This window comes from Gorilla gorilla, chromosome 17, assembly GCF_029281585.2.
Source record: "Gorilla gorilla gorilla isolate KB3781 chromosome 17, NHGRI_mGorGor1-v2.1_pri, whole genome shotgun sequence".
NCBI classification, from domain to species: domain Eukaryota; kingdom Metazoa; phylum Chordata; class Mammalia; order Primates; family Hominidae; genus Gorilla; species Gorilla gorilla.
This window is the reverse complement of record NC_073241.2, coordinates 46,748,478-46,768,342: the sequence shown is the minus strand read 5'-3', so window position 1 is coordinate 46,768,342 and position 19,865 is coordinate 46,748,478. Positions and strand designations below refer to the sequence as shown.

At 43.3% G+C, this 19,865-nt stretch overlaps 1 protein-coding gene across 24 annotated transcripts in view; it reads right to left on the bottom strand.

Moving 5' to 3' along the window:
• Nucleotides 1–19,865, bottom strand: part of DLGAP1 (DLG associated protein 1) — a 968,998-nt gene that overhangs the window by 24,497 nt on the left and 924,636 nt on the right. For all 24 annotated transcript variants that reach the window (XM_019014108.4, XM_019014109.4, XM_055368502.2 and 21 more), the window contains one exon: nt 13,582–14,003. In XM_019014108.4, the coding sequence (XP_018869653.1) occupies nt 13,582–14,003 (422 nt within the window). The remainder of the gene's footprint in view (nt 1–13,581; nt 14,004–19,865) is intronic.

The window sequence follows — 19,865 nt, the reverse complement described above, 5'->3', positions numbered from 1 at the left end:
CAGACACACACACAAAGGGGAGAATCAGGGAAAGAGTGGTGGTCTGCAAGCCAAGGAGAGCGACCTGAGGGGAAACCAGCCCCTTGATCTCGAACTTCCAGCCTCCAAAACTGTGAGAAAATTAATTTCTCCTGTTTAAGTGACCTGTTCCATGGGTACTTTATTATGGCAGCCTTAGCAAATTATTACATTCCCTTTAAATCCCCATTCTCCAAAGGGCAGCATGCCTTCGCTCTCGTATTTCTTCTGCTCTCCATTGTCTCCACTCTCTGCAGCCCAGCTGTCTCCACCCTCTTCACCTTCTGGACTCTGCCTTTGGCACAAAGGAAACTCAGATCCCCTGGGTCTCCCAACAATGCTCTCTGGCTGACTTTGCCCTTCCCCGATTCTGCCTTCCCTGTGCTTGGTAGAATTTCTCTCACTCCACCTTGTAAATGTTGAACACAAAATGTAATCCCGAGCTCACTTCTCCACTCACTTCCCTCATTCCACTTTCTCGAATTTGTGACTCCACTGTGTACTGACCCCAGACGCTTTAGAGGAGCATGTGTAACCACTAGCTCAACACCTCCTGTCTCCCCAAATCTGTGTTCCCCTCAGGATTCCCTTGTTGATTACAATTAGGGGTACAAGGCTTGATCAATCCATCCATAGTGTAAATGTTCTCCATTCCTTGCCAATCTTGGAGATTTGGTTTCATTAAGGGACTATAGGGTTTTCTTATCTCATGTAATTCTCATGCTGACAACTTTTCCTTGGTTCCCCTGCTCCATATGATAAGCCCCAGACCCCCTTCAGCAGGGCAGGTGCAGGCCAAGCTGTCCAGTTTCTCTCTGCTGACTCCTTCAGTGCTCCAAGCACCCACGTCTTCCCAAATCCCCCAAGGTCTTTCTCTCCTGAGTGTCTTCTTCACACCAAGCACTAAGCTGAGACTGTCTCTTCCCTTTGGTGCCCTAGGCAAGCCCCTCTCCCTGTATCTAGCAAAGTCCTCATCCTTATGATTCAGCTTGGGTGCACCTTGCCAGAAAGCCTTACCTCCTTTCACCTCTCCCTCCTCACTGCTCCTAAAATTCTCCTGCATAGCTTTCTCTGCCTTTTCCTCATTCTTTTCAACATGTTCTGTTAATATGTCTGATTTCCAACCAGAATGTGAGCTCTTTGATGGCCTAGACTGTGCCCATGTAACTAACTCCTATTATCTCCACTGAAGGAATATGCTTTGAAATTAACTGAGTTATTTACAGATTCTATATCAACCAGAAAAACAAACTACCTGTGATATTCTGATCCTTGAGCATTCTAATTCTTTAGGGTTTTATCATGTCTAGCACCACTTTTTAAATTATAGTGTTGACTAATTAGCTGATATAGTCTTAGCTGGGGTATTATTCCTCTTGCATTGCTGTTTGTCATGCAATAGTTGTAGTGACTAGCCCGGAAAAGTCACACCATCTAGGATAAGTTGAGTTGTGTTTGTGGATGATGAATTATATTTCCTTATATTCAAGTTTTGCCTTTTTTTTTTTTACCCACTTGCCTTTTTCTTTCGTGCTTTTTTTTTTTTTTTAGACAGAGTTTCACGCTTGTTGCCCAGGCTGGAGTGCAGTAGTGCCATGTCCGCTCACTGCAACCTCCGCCTCCCAGATTCAAGTGATTCTCCTGCCTCAGCCTCCCGAGTAGCTGGGATTACATGCGCGTGCCACCACTCCCAGCTAATTTTTGTATTTTTAGTAGAGACGGGGTTTCACCATCTTGGTCAGGCTGGTCTCAAAGTCCTGACCTCAAGTGATCTGCCCACCTCAGCCTCTCAAAGTGCTGGGATTACAGGTGTGAGCCGCTGCACTCAGCCTCCCACCTGGCTTTTTTCCCCAATGTTGTAGACTTTAGGGGTGAAGAAAGAGAAAGGAAATTTAAAAAGTGGGTCTATCCACTTACTTTAAAGACACGTGCAGTCAACTTTTTTTTTTTTTTTTTTTTTGGAGACCTCACTCTGTCGCCCAGGCTGCAGTGAAGTGGCACAATCTCGGCTAACTGCAACCTCCGCCTTCCGGGTTCAGGCAATTCTCCCACCTCAGCTTCCCAAGTAGCTGGGACTACAGGGGCCCGCCACCACTCCTGGCTATTTTTTGTATTTTTAGTAGAGACGGGGTTTCACCATGTTGGCCAGGTTGGTCTCAAACCCATGACCTCAGATGATCTGCCCACCTCGGCCTTCCAAAGAGCTGGGATTATAGGTGTAAACCACTGCGCCCAGCTGCAGTCAACTAATTTTTGACAAGGGCACCAAGAGGATACAATGGGAAAAGGATAGCCTAAGTGTAGGACCAGAAACCACACAACTCCCAGAAGAAAACGGAAGGGAAAGGTTCCTCAACATTAGCCTTGGCAATAATGTTTTGGATATCACAACAAAAGATCAGGTTACAAAAGCAAAAATAAATAAATGAGACTGTATAAAATGAAAAAGCTCCTGTTATCAAAGGAAACACTCAGCAAAATAAAAAGGCCAGGCACAGTGGCTCACGCCTGTAATCCCAACACTTTGGGACGCTGAGGTAGGTGGATCACCTGAGGTCAGCAGTTCAAGACCAGCCTGGCCAACATGGTGAAACTCCATCTCTACTAAAAAATACAAAAAAATTTAGCCGGGCATGGTGGTGCATGCCTGTAATCCCAGCTACTCAGGAGGCTGAGGCAGGAGAATCACTCGAACCTGGGAGGCAGAGTTTGCAGTGAGCCAAGATCACACTACCGCACTCCAGCCTGGGCAACAGAGCAAGGCTCCATCTCAAAGAAAAAAAAAAAAATTAAAAAAATAAAAATAAAAAGCCATCCTACAACCCGGGAAAAAATATTTGCAAACCACATAACCAATAAGGTTTGTAGACTATAAATCCAAAATTAATGAAGAACACTTACAACTCAATAGCAGGAAAGCAACTAACCCCAAAAAACTCAATTTAAAAATGGACAAAGGTCCGACCAGGTGTGGTGGCTCATGCCTGTAATCCCAGCACTTTGGGAGGCCAAGGAGGACAAATCACGAGGTCAGGAGATTAAGACCATCCTGGCTAACATGGTGAAACCCCGTCTCTACTAAAAATACAAAAAATTAGCCAGGTGTGGTGGTGTGCGCCTGTAGTCCCAGCTACATTGGGAGGCTGAGGCAGGGGAATGGTGTGAACTCAGAAGGCGGAGCTTGCAGTGAGCTGAGATAGTGCCACTGCACTCCAGCCTGGGCGACAAAACGAGACTCTGTCTCAAAAAAAAAAAAAAAGGAGGGCAAAGGTCCTTGACACAGGGTTTGAACAAGACAAAACAAAAACAAACGAACAAAACCAGAAGAAACAAAAATGGGCAAAAGATATGAACAGACATTTCTCTAAAGGAAACATAACAACAGGCCAAGTGCATTTGCTCTTCTCTGTAATCCCAGCATTTTTGGAGGCCAAGGCAGGAAGAATGTTTGAGCCCAGGTGTTCAAGACCAGCCCAGGCAACATAGTGAGATCTTGTATCCACAAATAATAATTTTTAAAAAATTAGTTGGGTCTGATGGCACACATCTGTGGTCCCAGCTACTCAGGAGACTGAGGTGGGAGAACTGATTGAGCCTGGGCAGTTAAGTCTGCAGTAAGCTATCATCACACCACTGCACTCCAGCCTTGGTGACAAAGTGAGACCTTGTCTCAATTTAAAAAAAAAGAAAGAAAGAAACTGTGGTATATACATACCACATATATATAGTGAATATTATTCAGCCCTAAAAAAGAAGGAGCTCCTGCCATTTGCCACAGCATAGATGGACTGGAGGACATTATGCTAAGTAAAATTATCTTGTATTAGGGCGTCTTGTGGAATAAGTAGACTTTAGCTGCTCTTTCACAAAAAAAGTAACTATGTGAGATGACAGATATGCTAATTTGCTTCATAATAGTCACCAACTTACTTTCTCTCTGTATCCTATAGCATATAAACCTCAAATATACACAAAATTTATTTCAAAAATATTAAGTCAGGTAGGCACAGTGGCTCTTGCCTATAATCCCAGCACTTTGAGCGGCTGAGGCAGGCAGATCGCTTGAACCTAGGAGTTCAAGACCAACCTGGGTAACATTGTGAGACCCTGTCCCAATAAATAAATAAATGAAAGTCATGTGGATTTGTCAGTCTGAATCTGTGTGATTTCATGGCATTGGGATTATCCATGTGGAGACATTCTCATTTACGAGTGTGTCCTTGTGGCAAAAATTTCCCCAACCTACTGCCCAGCAGCTGCTTCTCAGACACACTTGTGATCCGGAGCTGCCGTTAACAAAACGTCTCCATAGAAAACGTGGATCTGTTTCATTCCTGAGTGGCAGTTGCTGATCTGCATTGCACAACAGTGCTTTTTTTGTTTTGTTTTGTTTTTAGCTGAAACTTGGTGGCTAATGAATAAAGAATGGATTGTGTAGTAGAAGTTTTCCCATAGACTAACACCAGAGTTTCCACAGTGTTCTGGGGGGGAAAAAAAACAAAAAACATTATTTTGTTTTTAAAGAGCAAGTTTTTCAAAAACTCAGCTAATTTTAATTTTTTTTTTCCCAGTTCCAACCCCTCCAGGAGCCTTACTCGTAGAAGATGGTCATTCTTTGGATCAATATCTTGACTTATATCAGCCACGAAATGGTAGCATCATATACATCATATAGATAAAGACAGTTTCGAGCCTTTGAAAGTCGGATGAAATGAAATTAGCTTATGTTTCCCTAGGTAATCTAAATGAAAAAAACTGTATATTTTATTTGAAGTCCATTGCATTTATTTTTTAATTTATTTTTGACATGGAGTTTTGCTCTGTCACCCAGGCTGCAGTGCAATGGCGTGATCTCAGCTCACTGCAACCTCCACCTCCTGGGTTCAAGCAGTTCTCCTTCCTCAGCCTACCGAGTAGCTGGGATTACATGCATGCGCCACCAAGCCCAGCTAATTTTTGTATTTTTAGTAGAGACGAAGTTTCAACCATGTTGGCCAGGCTGGTCTCCAACTCCTGACCTCGTGATCTGCCTGCCTCGGCCTCCCAAAGTGCTGGGATTATAGGCATGAGCCACTGCGCCCCACCAGTCCATTGCATTTATATTTCACAGAAACAGTTATTGGAGAAAATGATAGGAGGTCTTGCTCTGTGAGCCAGTCCCTCTCTTTGCCATCTCTGGTATGACAGAAACACCACTGGCCTAGGAACAGATCTGTTTCCAGGCCCAGTTCTGCCCCCAATTAACCATATCACTTCACCTCTTCATGCTTTAGTGCCCTCCTGAGCTGGGAGACACCACCCTCAAGAAGCACATCCACAAAAGGATGGTGTCTAATGTCCTTCTGGCACCAGCACTGTGCAAAGCGGCATGAATGGAGCATTCTCGAGGTTAAACATATGGCACATTACAGCCGATTTCCTTTTCATTACTGCCACTTCCTCTGTGGTCACTAATTTCAGGTTGTCTGGAGCTTACAAAAAGAGACATGCAAGTATGTGTGTCTGTGTGTGTGGTGGAGTGGGAGGGACCTTTTGAGGGTTCATTGCAAGAGTTAGATGAGAATAAAACAGAAAGGAGCTAGGCTAGAATGCAGCCATTGCTCCCCACTTAGAAACACACACGGGCTGGAGGCAGATGAATTGCAGAACTCACAGATACAGCTTTGTCTGCCACCCACTGTTTCACAGGCCGCAGAGACACAGCAGAGGCAATCCCAGGCGGATAAACCCTGGGTGATGGCACCGATAGACCATCACAATGACTGTGCACAGTTTCCGTAACCAAACCTGAAACCAGGCAAACCCCATTTCAGGTGTCATTACCAGCCCCGCATTCGCTGCCAAGGGTCCCAAGCCTTCTAGGGGACTGAAGGCCAAGTTTCACTAGCTTGGATGCTATTACCAGGCAAAATTAAAGTGGAAGAATTAATCTGCCTCCGGCACATGCTCTAGGTTGATCAGTTTGTTTCAGATAAAGCCTGAAAATTCCACGTATTCGTTGTCTACAATTCAGAAGGCAAAGACAGATTTAGAAGTACAATCACCGGTATTTCATCTTAGGGCCATTGAAACCTGAGCCTATGTTCTTTCCCCACAGTGGTAGACTGCATTCCTAGTTGGAGGCATTCAGCTCCATCTGGTCGTTTCATCCCCAGTTAGATAATACCAGACGTATCTATGTAACATACAAGCCACTGTCAAATAGCACTGAGCCATCTCCCTGAGACAGCTGTTTCACACAAGGGCTTCATTGTCTGAGAAGAGCTCGTATCATTTTACTTCAAGTGCTGCGGGAACAAGCATTCTGTCAGCTGTCTTGGCTTGGAGGAAACCTCACTCACTGCAGTTTCATTATTTTATTATCAAGCCAAAAAAAAAAGCACTGTCGACGGTTGGGGTTGAAGGTTTAAAACAAGAACTAAAGTCTTTGCTCTGCTTTGCATTTATCAGGGAAAACAGTAACTCCAGGCACCCAAAGAATGTATAGTTACACTGTTCAAAAGATAGCTTGAGGCTCCTGGCTACTCTAAATGCTTGTTTTCGGTCTGCCTTTTGTTACCCACATTTAGTCAGTTTCAGGTGAACTAGGAAGGTGTTTTCCAGCCCTGTGAGGCCAAAAGCAGCTGTCACAATTAGCATAATGACATCACAAAATAATTAATAACTAAATAACTATTTAAAATTAGATAGACTCTTTCTTCTTCAACTCCCTAATAGAGAAAGATGATTACAACTACCCCACATGCAATATCTGAACCTCAAATTTCCAGTGAGTAAACAGGTTATTTTCCAAACTTTTTTTTTTTTTTGCCATGGATGCACTGTATTTTGAATTCAGGGAGTCATTTAACAAAATACATTCTTACATGAATATGAACATGAACATGGTTGTTCTGCTTATCTTTAGCTGCTGCTGCCTATTTTTGAGTTTTTGTTTTTTTAGTTTTTTTTTTGTTTTGTTTTGTTTTTGTTGTTTTTTGTTTGTTTGAGACAGAGTCTCCCTCTGTCTCCCAGGCTGGAGTGCAGTGGCACGATCACGGCTCACTGTAGCCTCGACCTCCTGGGCTCAAGCAGTGCTCTCACCTCAGCCTCATGAGTAGCTGGACCACAGGTGCATGCCACCAAGCCTGCCTAATTAAAAATATATATATTTTTGTAGAGATAGGGTCTCTGTTGCCCAGGCCAATCTTGAACTCCTGGGCTCAAGCTATCCTCATGGCATGGCCTCCCAAAGTTCTGGGATTACAGGCAGGAGCCACCACGCCCAGTGGGGGTATTTTAAAATTGTGATAAAATAGACATAAGATTTGCCATTTTAACCGTAGTTAAGTGTACCATTCGGAGGCATTATGTACATTCACCAAACATTTTAAAATATTTAAAAATTGGGATAATTCTGGTACCCCACAGAATAAATTGCGTGATTAGAATCTTCTGTTTTTTCCCTCTATCCTATTTATCTTTTCATGATGACTTCAAGACCAGATCTCCTGGGGGGATTTTGTTATGGCACCACGTTTGTCAGGCACCCTGAAGAGAGGCCCTCCTTCTGCAGGTCTGAAACATCCCTTGGCTTGGCCAAGGGATAGAGGTATCTGTACTTGACCCATTTATCAAAGCTATTTTTCTGGTGTGCACAGAATTAAAACAAACAAAAGCTGGTTGCTTAGAATTTGGCTATGCCTGCCAAGTGGGATTGGCCTCTCTTCCTTACCGCCCCTCTTACAAAAAAAGAAAAGGTTAAGTCAGAGAATTAGTGAAACAAAGGCCCTCTGCAACTCTAGGCCCAGTTATCAGAACAGAGTGGTGGTTGCCAAGGAGTCAGGGACAGATCTGCATGGCGGGCTTTAAGGAGGACAGTGCCAGGCAACACAAAGTATCATTATCTTGTCAAATGTTATTCATGTGTATCTGTTCTATCAGACACTTCTGTTTTCTGTGACCTTGGACAAGATACTGCCAGATAGCTGTTGTGAGGGCAAATAAAACAGCACCTGTCAAAGTCTCTAGGCCATCGTCAGGGGTATTGTGAGGACAAGATGAATATTCTTTCATGCACTGATATTTTCCCTTCTTCCTGGAGAGGGTTGCTACTGCTTTATGGTCCAATTCTCCCTGATCTGGATAGGCCGCATTTGAAATTGGTGACTCTGTCCCGGGTGCAGGGTTTGCCACTGCACTGACTAGAATTTTGGCATCCCAGTAGTTTGAAGCTCCTATTTCGTGTCTCTCAAAGTATGAAAACATAGAGAAAGGCTTCAAGTGTTTGTGGAATGGAACTGTGTCTTAAGAATGAGACAGGACACACAAGGTTCATCTGGACTAGCCACCTGTCCCACACGGAAGTGCTTTCCATCACTTCTGTGGCAGGTGCCCATCTCTCTCTTCCACATCCTTGTCCTGATCAGAAGAGCTCATCATCTGTCACGGGAACACCTTTCCAGCTTTTGGCAACAAGAACTGTTAGTTACTTGCTATGGTCTGAATGTCTGTGCTCCTCTAAAACTCATATGTTGAAACCTAATTACCAATGTATAAATAGTAAGACAGGGGGCCTATAGGAGGTGAGTAGGTCACAGGGGCAGAGTCCTCATGAATAGGGTTACTACACTTATCAAGGAGGCCCAGGAAGCTTGTCTGCTCCCTCCATCGTGAGGCTGCAGCAAGAAGGCGCCATCTTTGAAACAGAGAGCAGCCCTTGCCAGACACCAAACCTGCCAGTATCTTAATCTTGAACTTCCCAACCTCCAGAACTGTGAGCAATAAATTTCTATTGTTTATAAATTCCCCAGTCTAGGGTATTTTGTTATAGCAGCCTGAAAGGACTGAGGTATTACTTATTGAATTTTTTTTAGCTAATTAGGAAGAAAGGTTTTGCTAAGTAAAATACTTTTATAAAACAGAATTTCCAGAATATTTCAAGGACTCAAATACATATTTACTGATCCCCTGTTATGCGTCAGAGGGTCTGGTGATATGAAGATGAGTAAGACAAGAATAATTTCTGTTTTCAGAAAGCTTACTTTTTAGTGGAAGAGACAGATACATCAGTTATTATAAAATAATGTGGGAAGTAGCTGAAGGACAAATACACAGGGCATTACAGGAGCACCAGGGCGACACCCAGTTCAGCTTGAACAACAAATTAGGCCTGGAACAACAGATGGTTGGGCAGTTCCCTCATGTTCATTATCTTGGGACTTTGCCAGCAGTGTACATTTCAAAATACAAATACATTTCTCTTTCATCCTGAACATAGGCTGAGAAGCTGGTTTTCTGACAAGATTTTCAACCTTTCAAATATATGTTATTGTATTAGAATACAACTGACTTGTTTTCCTAGCTCCTTTAGTTTTTCCTAAATCTTTATACCATGAGTATCCTCACACATCATTATAGAGTTGGGTTGAGAGAGGTAGATCAAGTCTCAGATTGAAAGGCCCATTAAAAGAAAACATCAGATAAGTAGTTTCCAAGAGCCCTGTTGAAAGCCAGCCAGGAGGAGCTGGGTGGGTGGCTCATGCCTGTAATTCTGGCATTTTGGGAGGCAGAAGTGAGGGGACTGCTTGAGGCCAGGAGTTTGAGATCAGCCTGGGCAACACAGTGAGAATCTATCTCTATAAAATTTTTTAAAAATTAGCCAGGCATGGTGGTGCACACCTGTAGTCACAGCTACTCATGAGGCTGAGGTGGGAGGATCACTTGGGCCCAGGATGTCCAGGCTACAGTGAGCTATGATCCCATCACTGCACTCCAGCCTGGGTCACAGGGCAAGACTCTGCCAAAAGAAAGAAAAGAAAAGAAAAGAAAGGAAGGAAGAAAAAGAAAGAAAGAGAGAACACCAATCAGGAAGCTAGAAGGAGAACCAAATTTGAGAATTGAAATCTGAAAGTTTGTGCCATTGAGCAGTGGCACGGGATGTCATTGTTCCTTAGTTGCTGGCATTTTTCCCAGGAAAATCTGATAAACTGTGAGTATGTCCACAAGGAGAAAAGTGAATAAGATGATCCAACTAAGACTTTCTTACTGAAAACTACCCCTGCTCCCACTGCTGCTGAGACGTACCTTGTTTACCTGTCACCAGGGCAAAGACCTAATTGTGCTTGGGGGTCAACACTCAGGTGAGTCTGCAGTGGCACTAACAGGGGCAAATGTCAAGGAGATTTACTTTTCCACTGCCAAGTTGTTTGCACTCATAATATGAAGAAGCAAAGGAAACCCATTTATGGGTTTTACAGAAACCCGTTAATGAATTTCCTAACTTGCTCATAAAGGCAAGCGATAAGCTAGTCAGTCATTTGACAGGGGTCAGGCAGGAGGAGCAGACTGGAGCTGTGAGTGAGGGAGTGGACACAGTGAAGATATCCCCAATCTCATGACAACTGTTATTTTCCAGACTCCATTTCATTAAAAAAATGATTCCCCTAGGGAAAAACTCACTACTCTTTGACACCACTAGTTTGGGGCATTTAGTAAATGCACTTAACATGATTTATAGTAGATGTTAAATCTAATTAAGAAATTATTGGCCGGGCGCTGTGGCTCACCCCTGTAATCTCAGCACTTTGGGAGGCCGAGACGGGTGGATCACCTGAGGTCAGGAGTTCAAGACCAGACTGGCCAACATGGTGAAACCCCGTCTCTACTAAAAATACAAAAATTAGCTGGGCATGGTGGCAGGTGCCTGTAATCCCAGCTACTCAGGAGGCTGAGGCAGGAGAATCGCTTGAACCCAGGAGGCAGAGGTTGCAGTGAGCTGAAATCAGGCCATTGCACTCCAGCCTGGGTGACAAGAGCAAGACTCTGTCTTTAAAAAGAAAAAAAATTATTGTTGTTTTTGTTAGGTACGATAATGCATGATAATATTTTACCTTTTTTTGAGTCGGAGTCTCACTCTGTCACCCAGGCTGGAGTGCAGTAGCTGCGATCTCTGTTCACCGCAAACTCCACCTCACGGGTTCAAGCCATTCTCTGCCTCAGCCTCCCGAGTAGCTGGGATCTCAGGGGCCAATCTCCACACCCGGCTAATTTTTGTATTTTTACAAGAGATGGGGTTTCACCATGTTGGCCAGGCTGGTCTAGAACTCCTGACCTCAAGTGATCTACCCGCCTCAGCCTCCCAAAGTGCTGGGATTATAGGCATGAGCCACTGCACAAGGCCTATGATTATATATATAAAAAATGTTTTCTATAAGTGTGACCTACATAGGGAAGTGACACGATGCCTTGGATTTTCTTTTTTTCTTTTTTTGGAGACAGAGTTTCACTCTGTTGCCTAGGCTAGAGTGCAGTGGCACAATCTCAGCTTGCCGCAACCTCTACCTCTGGGTTTAAGCAATTCTCCTGCCTCAGCCTCCTAAGTAGCTAGGATTACAGGTGCATGCCATTGCACCTGGCTAATTTTTGTATTTTTAATAGAAATGGTGTTTCACCATATTGGCTATGCTGGTCTTGAACTCCTGACCTCAAGCGATCCTCCTGCCTTGGCCTCCCAAAGTGCTGGGATTACAGGTATGAGCCACCACACCTGGTGCTGGATTTTCTTAAAAATACTCTGACAACAATAACTACAAATGGTGGAGATAAGACTGGCCAGTTGTTGAAGCAGGTGACGAGTACATGGGCACTCATCATGTTAAACTCTCTACTTTTGTGCATGTTTAAAAATGTTCATAATAGGCCGGGCACGGTGGCTTATGCCTGTAATCCCAGCACTTTGGGAGGCCGAGGCGGGTGGATCACCCGAGCTCAGGATTTCAAGACCAGCCTGACCAACATGGTGAAACCCCGTCTCTACTAAAAATACAAAAGTAGCTGGGTGTGGTGGTGCATGCCTGTAATCCCAGCTACCTGGAGGCTGAGGCAGGAGAATCACTTGAACCCAGGAGGCAGACGTTGCGGTGAGCCAAGATGGCACCATTGCACTCCAGCCTGGGCAACAAGACCAAAACTCCATCTCAAAAAAAAAAAAAAAAAGAAAGAAAAAGAAAAAAAAAGAAAAAGCTCATAATAAAAATTGAAAAAGTAATTTAAGAAACAAGTCTAAAAAGTTACTTCATAGCAATACTCTTTTAGATGCTTTGCACACAGACATGAAGCAGGCATTAATGCCTACCACCAAATTTCCTTGTTTCAAAAATATCATCAGTTGGAGGATCCACCATTAATTTAATAATAATGTTTCAGAGGAAAATAAACATACAACATTAAAATACATACTGATTATAAATAAGCTACATTCTAATTTCAGAATTGTTGAAAACATGTAAAACATGCCTCAGAATTGAGGTAATTTGATAATTTTTCTTTTTCAACTGTTAATATAATTTGACAATTTTTCTTTTTCAAATGTTAAAAGGTCAAGTTTGAAAATAATAGCGTGCAGGCTGGGCACGGTGGCTCATGCCTGTAATCCCAGTGCTTTGGGAGGCCAAGGTGGGCGGATTGCCTGAGTTCAGTAGTTTGAGACCAGCCTGGGCAACATGGCGAAACCCCGTCTCTACCAAAAATACAAAAATCAGCTGCACACGGGGTGCATGCCTGTAGTCCCAACTACTTGGGAGGTCAAGGCTGGGGTGGGCCATGATTGCGCCACTGCAACTTGGGTGAGGAGTGAGGCCCTGTCTGAAAAAAGAAAGAAAAGAATAGTGTGCAAAAAAGAGTGTCCATTATTTATTTTATGTATTCATCATGTATTTCACTTTAGCCTATTCAACTGTAATAAGATTATAAAATGTGTTTCTTTAGCAGCTAAAGGGTTTGCCTCTGTAAATCCTAAGAGAAAGTGCCTGTCAAACAGGCTTAAGAATACAAATAGGTGGGGGTTTCTAGCGGCCTATACGTTATAAGCCTTGTTTTAATGCTGTATGTTAATGAGAATAACAAAATCATAAAGAATATAAATCCCCAATATACCTGTATCTATGGACCTTGAAAAAAGTTAGTATTATTTATATATTTATTTTTAGAGATGGGTTCTTGCTCTGTCACCCAGGCCGGAGTGCAGTGGTGTGATCATAGCTCACAGCAGCCTCTAACCCCTGGACTCAAGCGATCCTTCCACCTCAGTCTCTCGAAGAGCTGGGACTACAGGTGGGCACCACTGCACTGGGCTAGTTAGAATTATTTTCTTTTTTTATTTAAAAAGAATTTTTGTGGGTATATAGTAGATGTATATATTCATAGGATACACGAGACGTTTTGATTAGAATTATTTTCAATCCCCTGAGGATCAGCAACATTCCAGGATCATCTTGGAGGGACCAAGTTAGAGACATGAAAGCACCTCCACACAGAGCTTGGTATTTTCAGAAAGAAAAAGAACGTCATGGGCCTAGAGCTAAGGACAGTGTTATATCTACCCAGGAGTTTTCTTGGTTTTGTGCTGTGCAGGGACTTCTGGACTCAGCTGGAATCGCCTAGCTCTCCTGCATGTTCTGGTTTGGGGTGTGGAACGTCAAGGTTATACAAGTGAAGCTGGCAGAGAAGAAAACAACAAGGTCTGCACACACAAAGCAACCCCAGCCCCAGGGGACGGGTGTGGCACGTGGTGGCATTACTTACTGTCTTCGGGCAGGTTGTTTTCCCGTTCTTCCCGCTCCATCTGTTGACACCACCCCTCCATGCGGTCTCGCTCTGCCTGGAGGAGCTTCAGGAACCAGTGGCCATCCCGGTGGCACACTGACCTTTGCACGGCCTCCAGAGGGTCTTCAGTGATAGAGTCAATCCAGGGGTCCGGAGGAGGCAGAATAGAGGGGTCAAAATCCGTGTCAAAGTCATCATCGGCGGCACAGGCATGGTAATGGTTTCCTGAGCCCTGAATGCTGACTGTGGAGGTGCTGGCATCACGGGAGAACTGTCTGGCCATGGGGCCAGGACACGAATTGTCCTCTATAGATTCCAGAGAATTTTCCAGATTATCATGGAAGTCCAGGTCGGCCTGTACTGCTGTCGTCACACTGTTGGATCGAGTGAACCTGCGGAAGCTTGGGAGAATAGAAAAAAGAAATTTAGTTAGAGGATATTTCTTTCTTTCCTTCCTTCCTTCCTTCCTTCCTTTCTTTCTTTCTTTTTTTTTTTTTGACAGAGTCTCACTCTGTCTCCCAGGCTGGAGTGCAAGTGGCGTGATCTCGGCTCACAGCAACCTCCACCTCCCAGGTTCAAGCGATTCTCCCACCTCAGCCTCCCGAGTAGCTGAGATTACAGGTGTATGCCACCACATCTGGCTAATTTTTGTATTTTTAGTAGAGAAGGGGTTTCACCGTGTTGGCCAGGCGGGTCTCGAACTACTGGCCTCAAGTGATCTGCCTGCCTCTGCCTCCCAAAGTGCTGGGATTACAGGTGCGAGCCACCGTGCCTGGCACGGATATTTCTTGAAGAAAACTACTTTCTACTTTACTTGGCAGGTGTGACCTTTAGAAGTCTCATCTTCTCAATTTTCTGTGTGTGTGTGTGTGTGTGTGTGTGTGTTAGGGGTGGTGGTGGCAGGGGTAGACCCTTGAGGCAAGCATATTGATTGTCATAGCTTCAATGTGAAGAGCACGAATGTCATTTTTGCTCAATATGGAATATTAAAGCATATCGAGAAATTTTATAGGTGGAAAAGTGCTGAACTATTAAAGCCAGTAGAATGTGCAGCTCTGTCATCCATTACCTGAAGTGTCCAACTTCCTCCCCAAATCTGGGGTGACTTAAGTCCTGAAATTCAGGTTGGTGATGAGTAAGGAAACAATTCACTAGTATCTTAGTCGGGGTAATTTGCTTTGAAATAGGGAAAAAGGGCCGGGCGTGGTGGCTCACACTCGTAATCCCAGCACTTTGGGAGGCTGAGGCGGGAGGATCACAAGGTCAGGGGATGGAGACCATCCTGGCTAACACGGTGAAACCCCGTCTCTACTAAAAAATACAAAACATTAGTCGGGCGTGGTGGTGGGCACCTGTAGTCCCAGCTACTCGGGAGGCTGAGGCAGGAGAATGGCATGAACCCGGGAGGCGGAGCTTGCAGTGAGCTGAGATTGCAACACTGCACTCTAGCCTGGGTGACAGAGTGAGATTCTGTCTCAAAAAAAAAAAAAAGAAGAAAAGAAAAAAAGAAATGGGAAGAAAGGCCGGGCGCAGTGGCTCACGCCTGTAATCCCAGCACTTTGGGAGGCCGAGGCGGGCAGATCACCTGAGGTCGGGAGTTCGAGACCAGCCTGACCAACATGGAAAAATCCCGTCTCTACTAAAAATACAAAAAAAAATTAGCTGGGCGTGGTGGCCAATGCCTGTAATCCCAGCTACTCAGGATGCTGAAGCAGGAGAATCGCTTGAACCCAGGAAACGGAGGTTGTGGTGAACTGAGATCGTGCCATTGCACTCCAGCCTGGGCAACTCTGTCTCAAAAAAAAAAAGAAAGAAAAGAAAAAAAAATGGGAAAAACATAACCTAACCTGGACCAATACTATCATGAATCCTGCAAAGTCACATTTTTCCAGGGGCAACTCTCACCAAGTTAAGAATTCCTGAGAGCAAACTGAAGTAAGTTTCTTTCTTTCTTTCCTTCCTTCCTTCTTTCTTTCTTTCCTTTCTTACTTTCTTTTTTTTTTTTTTTCTGAGACAGAGTCTTGCTCTGTTGCCCAGGCTGGAGTGCAGTGGCACAACCTCAACTCACTGCAACCTGTGACTCCCTGGTTCAAGCAGTTCTCCTGCCTCAGCCTCCCGAATAGCTGGGATTACAGGCATGCACCACCATGCCCATCTAATTTTTGTATTTTTAGTAGAGTCGGGGTTTTGCCGAGTTGGCCAGGCTGGTCTCGAACTCCTGACCTCAGGTGATCTGCCTGCCTCTGCCTCCCAAAGTGCTGGGATTACAAGGTGTGAGCCACCACACCCAGCCCAAACTGAGGTTTCAATAATTACCTCTTAAAATTAAAACTCACTTGCCTGGTAAGGGTTTACCTTTCTCTTAGTCATACAGGTACGAAGCCTTGGGCGCAAACATCAGCTTATAGTTCTCTATTAGGGTTCTGTATTTCTGCCCTCTCCTGTGCCTTTAATTTTCTTTTCACAGTTCTAGCAAGGTGATGAAAGACACCTTGTTCACAGATTAAGGCTGAGCATTTTACATGGATGTCCATGAGATCAGTGTTTCTCAACCAAAGCGCCCTATATATCTCTGGCTGAACCCTGTGATGAAGGGGAGAACATGTGGAAGGTGGGAGGGGAGAGACATGAGGAGAGAAGCAAGGAACTCTTTCTCAGATGAGGGGCAAGGAAGGCGTGGGCCTGACGTCATTTAAGACATACAAAAAGAGCTTTGCTGCCTCTGGAGAAGACAGGAAACAATGACGGAATATAAGTCCACTGAAGATAGCACCATGTGTCTGTTACGGTGCCCTGTATGTCTTTTTTTTTTTAAAGTCGCTTCCTGGCCTAATAGTTTACTTATTTTTTGTTATGATAAAATATACATAACATAAAGTTTACCAGCTGAATCATTATTAAATGTACAGTTCAATGGCATTCAATACTTAATATATTCACATTGCATGTGCAACCATCACCACCATCCATGTCAACTTTCTCATCTTTTCCAACTGAAACTGTGTACCCACGAAATGCTAACTCTCCATTTCCTCCTCCCCCTGGCCCCAGGCAGCCATCATTCCACTTTCTGTGTCTATGAGTCTGACTACTCTAGGTACCTCTTACTGGTGGAATCATGCAGTATTTATTTGTCTTTTTGTGACTGGCTTTTTAAATTCAACAGAACATCTTCAAAGTTTCATCCATGTTGTAACATATGTCAGAATTTCCCTCTTTTTAAGGCTGAATAGTATTCCCATTGTATGTATTTACCATATTTTGCTTACCTGTTCATCCACTGATGGCCACTTAAGTTGCTTTCACCTTTTGGCTATTGTGAATAATGCTGCTATGAACATGGGTATACAGATAACTCTTTGAGTCCCTGATTTCAATTATTTTGAATATATATCCCGAGGTAGAACTACTGAGTCACATGGTAATTCTGTTTTTAAGTTTTTGAGGAACAACCCTAATATTTTCCATAGTGGCTGCACCATTTTGCATTCCCACCAACAGTGCACCAGGATTCCTATTTCTCCACATTCTCATCAACATTTGTTATTTTCTGTTTTTTGACAGAATGTGTGTTCTGTGATTTCTGTGTTTTTGAATGTGTGAGGTGGTACATTTCTTTGAGTAGCTCATGATTGTGCCATTTTAAGATAGTTTGTTGGCCAGTTGATTTTCAACTGTTTCATATTCAGTAGTGCCAGCCTTAAACGATAGTGTACTAAACAATATTTATACAACACTAAATACACCAGATTATGTGGGATTTTAAAAAACTATCCTGGACTATGCTCTTGAAGCCAATAAAAACTAATATTCTAGTCCATCAAAAATAAAGAATGACCAGAACAATGCAGACAAGTAGTTATTTGCAAGACTGTAGAAAGACTAAGAGTCACAAAAAGGAAGAGTCATCTCAATAAATCAATTTTTTCTCTAAAGAATAAAAGTCAAGAAAAAAAGTGGCTAAGGTATTGATCTGTGTCAGTTATTAAGATGGCCAAAATGACCAAATACGCTGTGATTCTGGCCATCCATTTTACGAAGATAAACTAGCCAAAGTTGACCCATTTGCTGTTTTCAAAAAATCAATTCTGCTGAAGTTATTCAACCCAGTCACTTTTGTAAGCTCTTAACTCTCAAATGAGCCAAAAAAAAAGAAAGAAAAAAAAATCACACAGTGTGAAAATCTGAATGCAATGTTACAAGTCTCTTGTGCTAGCAATGAAAGAAAGAACAATTTTGCGAAAGTGGTTCTTCCAACAACCACTCATTTCTTGGCTGCAGTAGGCTATTTCTGCATTCTTCCCGTTCATCCCCAAAATGTTAACTGTCATCTGAAGCTAAGCTTTCTCTCCAGCTGCATATGTGTGAATTGGATGACTCTCCTTGCAAACAGTTGACATTTTGGCTGTTCTACTAACATGAAATCCCAACTATGAAAACATTAGCCTCCACGCTCCAAGATCCTGTATTGCCAGAGGCATTACATTTCCAAACTTAAAGAAGTACTAGTCCCTTATTGTTTTTGATCAGAGCAAACTGCCAGAGCCAGAATCTGTTCCACATATAAAACAGAATGACCTACTTTCCTGTGCCTCTGTTTTTATCTACACAAAACTGTACTACCCGCATTCCTGACAGCCATCTCCTGGCTATGGATCTTGCAAAGTATCCACCTTCTTAAGAAAAATTACTTGGCAGTAGATTAATAGAAGTTTGCAGTTTGCAGTGTAGTCACTCAGAAAGAAAAGTTAAGTAAAATTAAAATGGTTTGGGATTAAAAGCGGCGCCTTTGAACTCAGGCAGCCCTGTCCAACCTGCTAGTTTCTATCAATTAAGTTCCTTAAGCAAGTGCTTTCTTCTACTCAGAGCTTTCAAAGAATGTTCTGCTCTACAAAATGATTTATGTCTTTCATAAGCAAAGTTCCTTTTGGGTGAAGGGTGCAGTCAAGTTGTTATTGTTTTTCTGCAATTTTGATAGGAACACAAAATGAGGTCCCTAGATTAATTTCTTTATTTTTTGAAAGAATTGATCAGTTGCTCGTTGATGATATCAACCCAAAAGCTGAACCCAGTGGCTTGCTGTTTCCCAACCCACAGTTTTCAATCTTGAAGCTTCCTTGGCTCTTCATGCCCCTGCAGGCACAGTGTGTAATAATTACAACTTCTGAAAAATGCTGGCCAATATTCTGGCCCAAGAAGCAGAAAACCATGAAAGCAAAGACTGGATCAACCAGTATGGAACACAATACTCTGTCTGTTCTGAATAGCCAGAAGAAAGTCACTTGTTAGCATTCACTTCTGCTGTTGCTTTATGTTCCTTCTATGAAACAAGTTTATATTTCTAACTAGAGGAGTTTCTACCCTCTCCCACTTCCTACAACTTTTCTGTACAGCAAGTTACAAATCAAAACATATATGGGTAAACTGCAGAGGTTCCATTCTTGTCCCCCTGTCTGATAGAGTTGCAGTTAAACAGAAGAAATTGTGCACAAAAACTAAGCACAGTCATTATCTTTATGACATCCATGCTTTGGAACTACAAGACACTCAACTGATGAGACTCAAGTCATGAACTTATTTTTAGGAGAGTAGCTTAGTCTTTCCATCATAGAATCCCCTGGCCTCTGCTTAGCGTCTTTATTCCTCTCATTCACATAATGGCTGCTTTTCAAGGCTAAGTCCAGTTTCAAAGAGAGCAATGCTAGCACTCTGCTATTCTTTCTTTCTTTGTACATGCCTTTAGACATTTTAAACTAAGCCTTCTGTCAAGGCTGAATATATGTGGGATCTGAAATGCTACTCCTGGAAAGTGGAACCATCTTGGTATTTTATGAAATGGCACCCTTTCACTGATGTAAAAACCAAGATGTCTCATTATGTAAAATAAAAGACAGATCAAAATAAGGCATGGGCGTGAGGAGACTGAGATCAAGAATTCAAGCTTGGCTGGGTGCGGTGGCTCACGTCTGTAGTCCCAGCACTTCGGGAAGCCAAGGCGGGCAGATCACTTGAGGCCAGGAGTTCGAGACCAGCCTGGGCAACATGGCAAAATCCCGTCTCTACTAAAAATACAAAAATTAGCCTGACATGGTGGTACGTGGCTATAGTCCCAGCTACTCGGGAGGCTAAGGCACGAGAATGGCTTGAAGAACCCGGGAGGCAGAGGCTGCAGTGAGCCGAGATTGCACCACTGCACTCCAGTTTGGGCAACAGAGTGAGGCCCTGTGTCAAAAAAAAAAAAAAAAAAAAAAAAAATTAAGCTC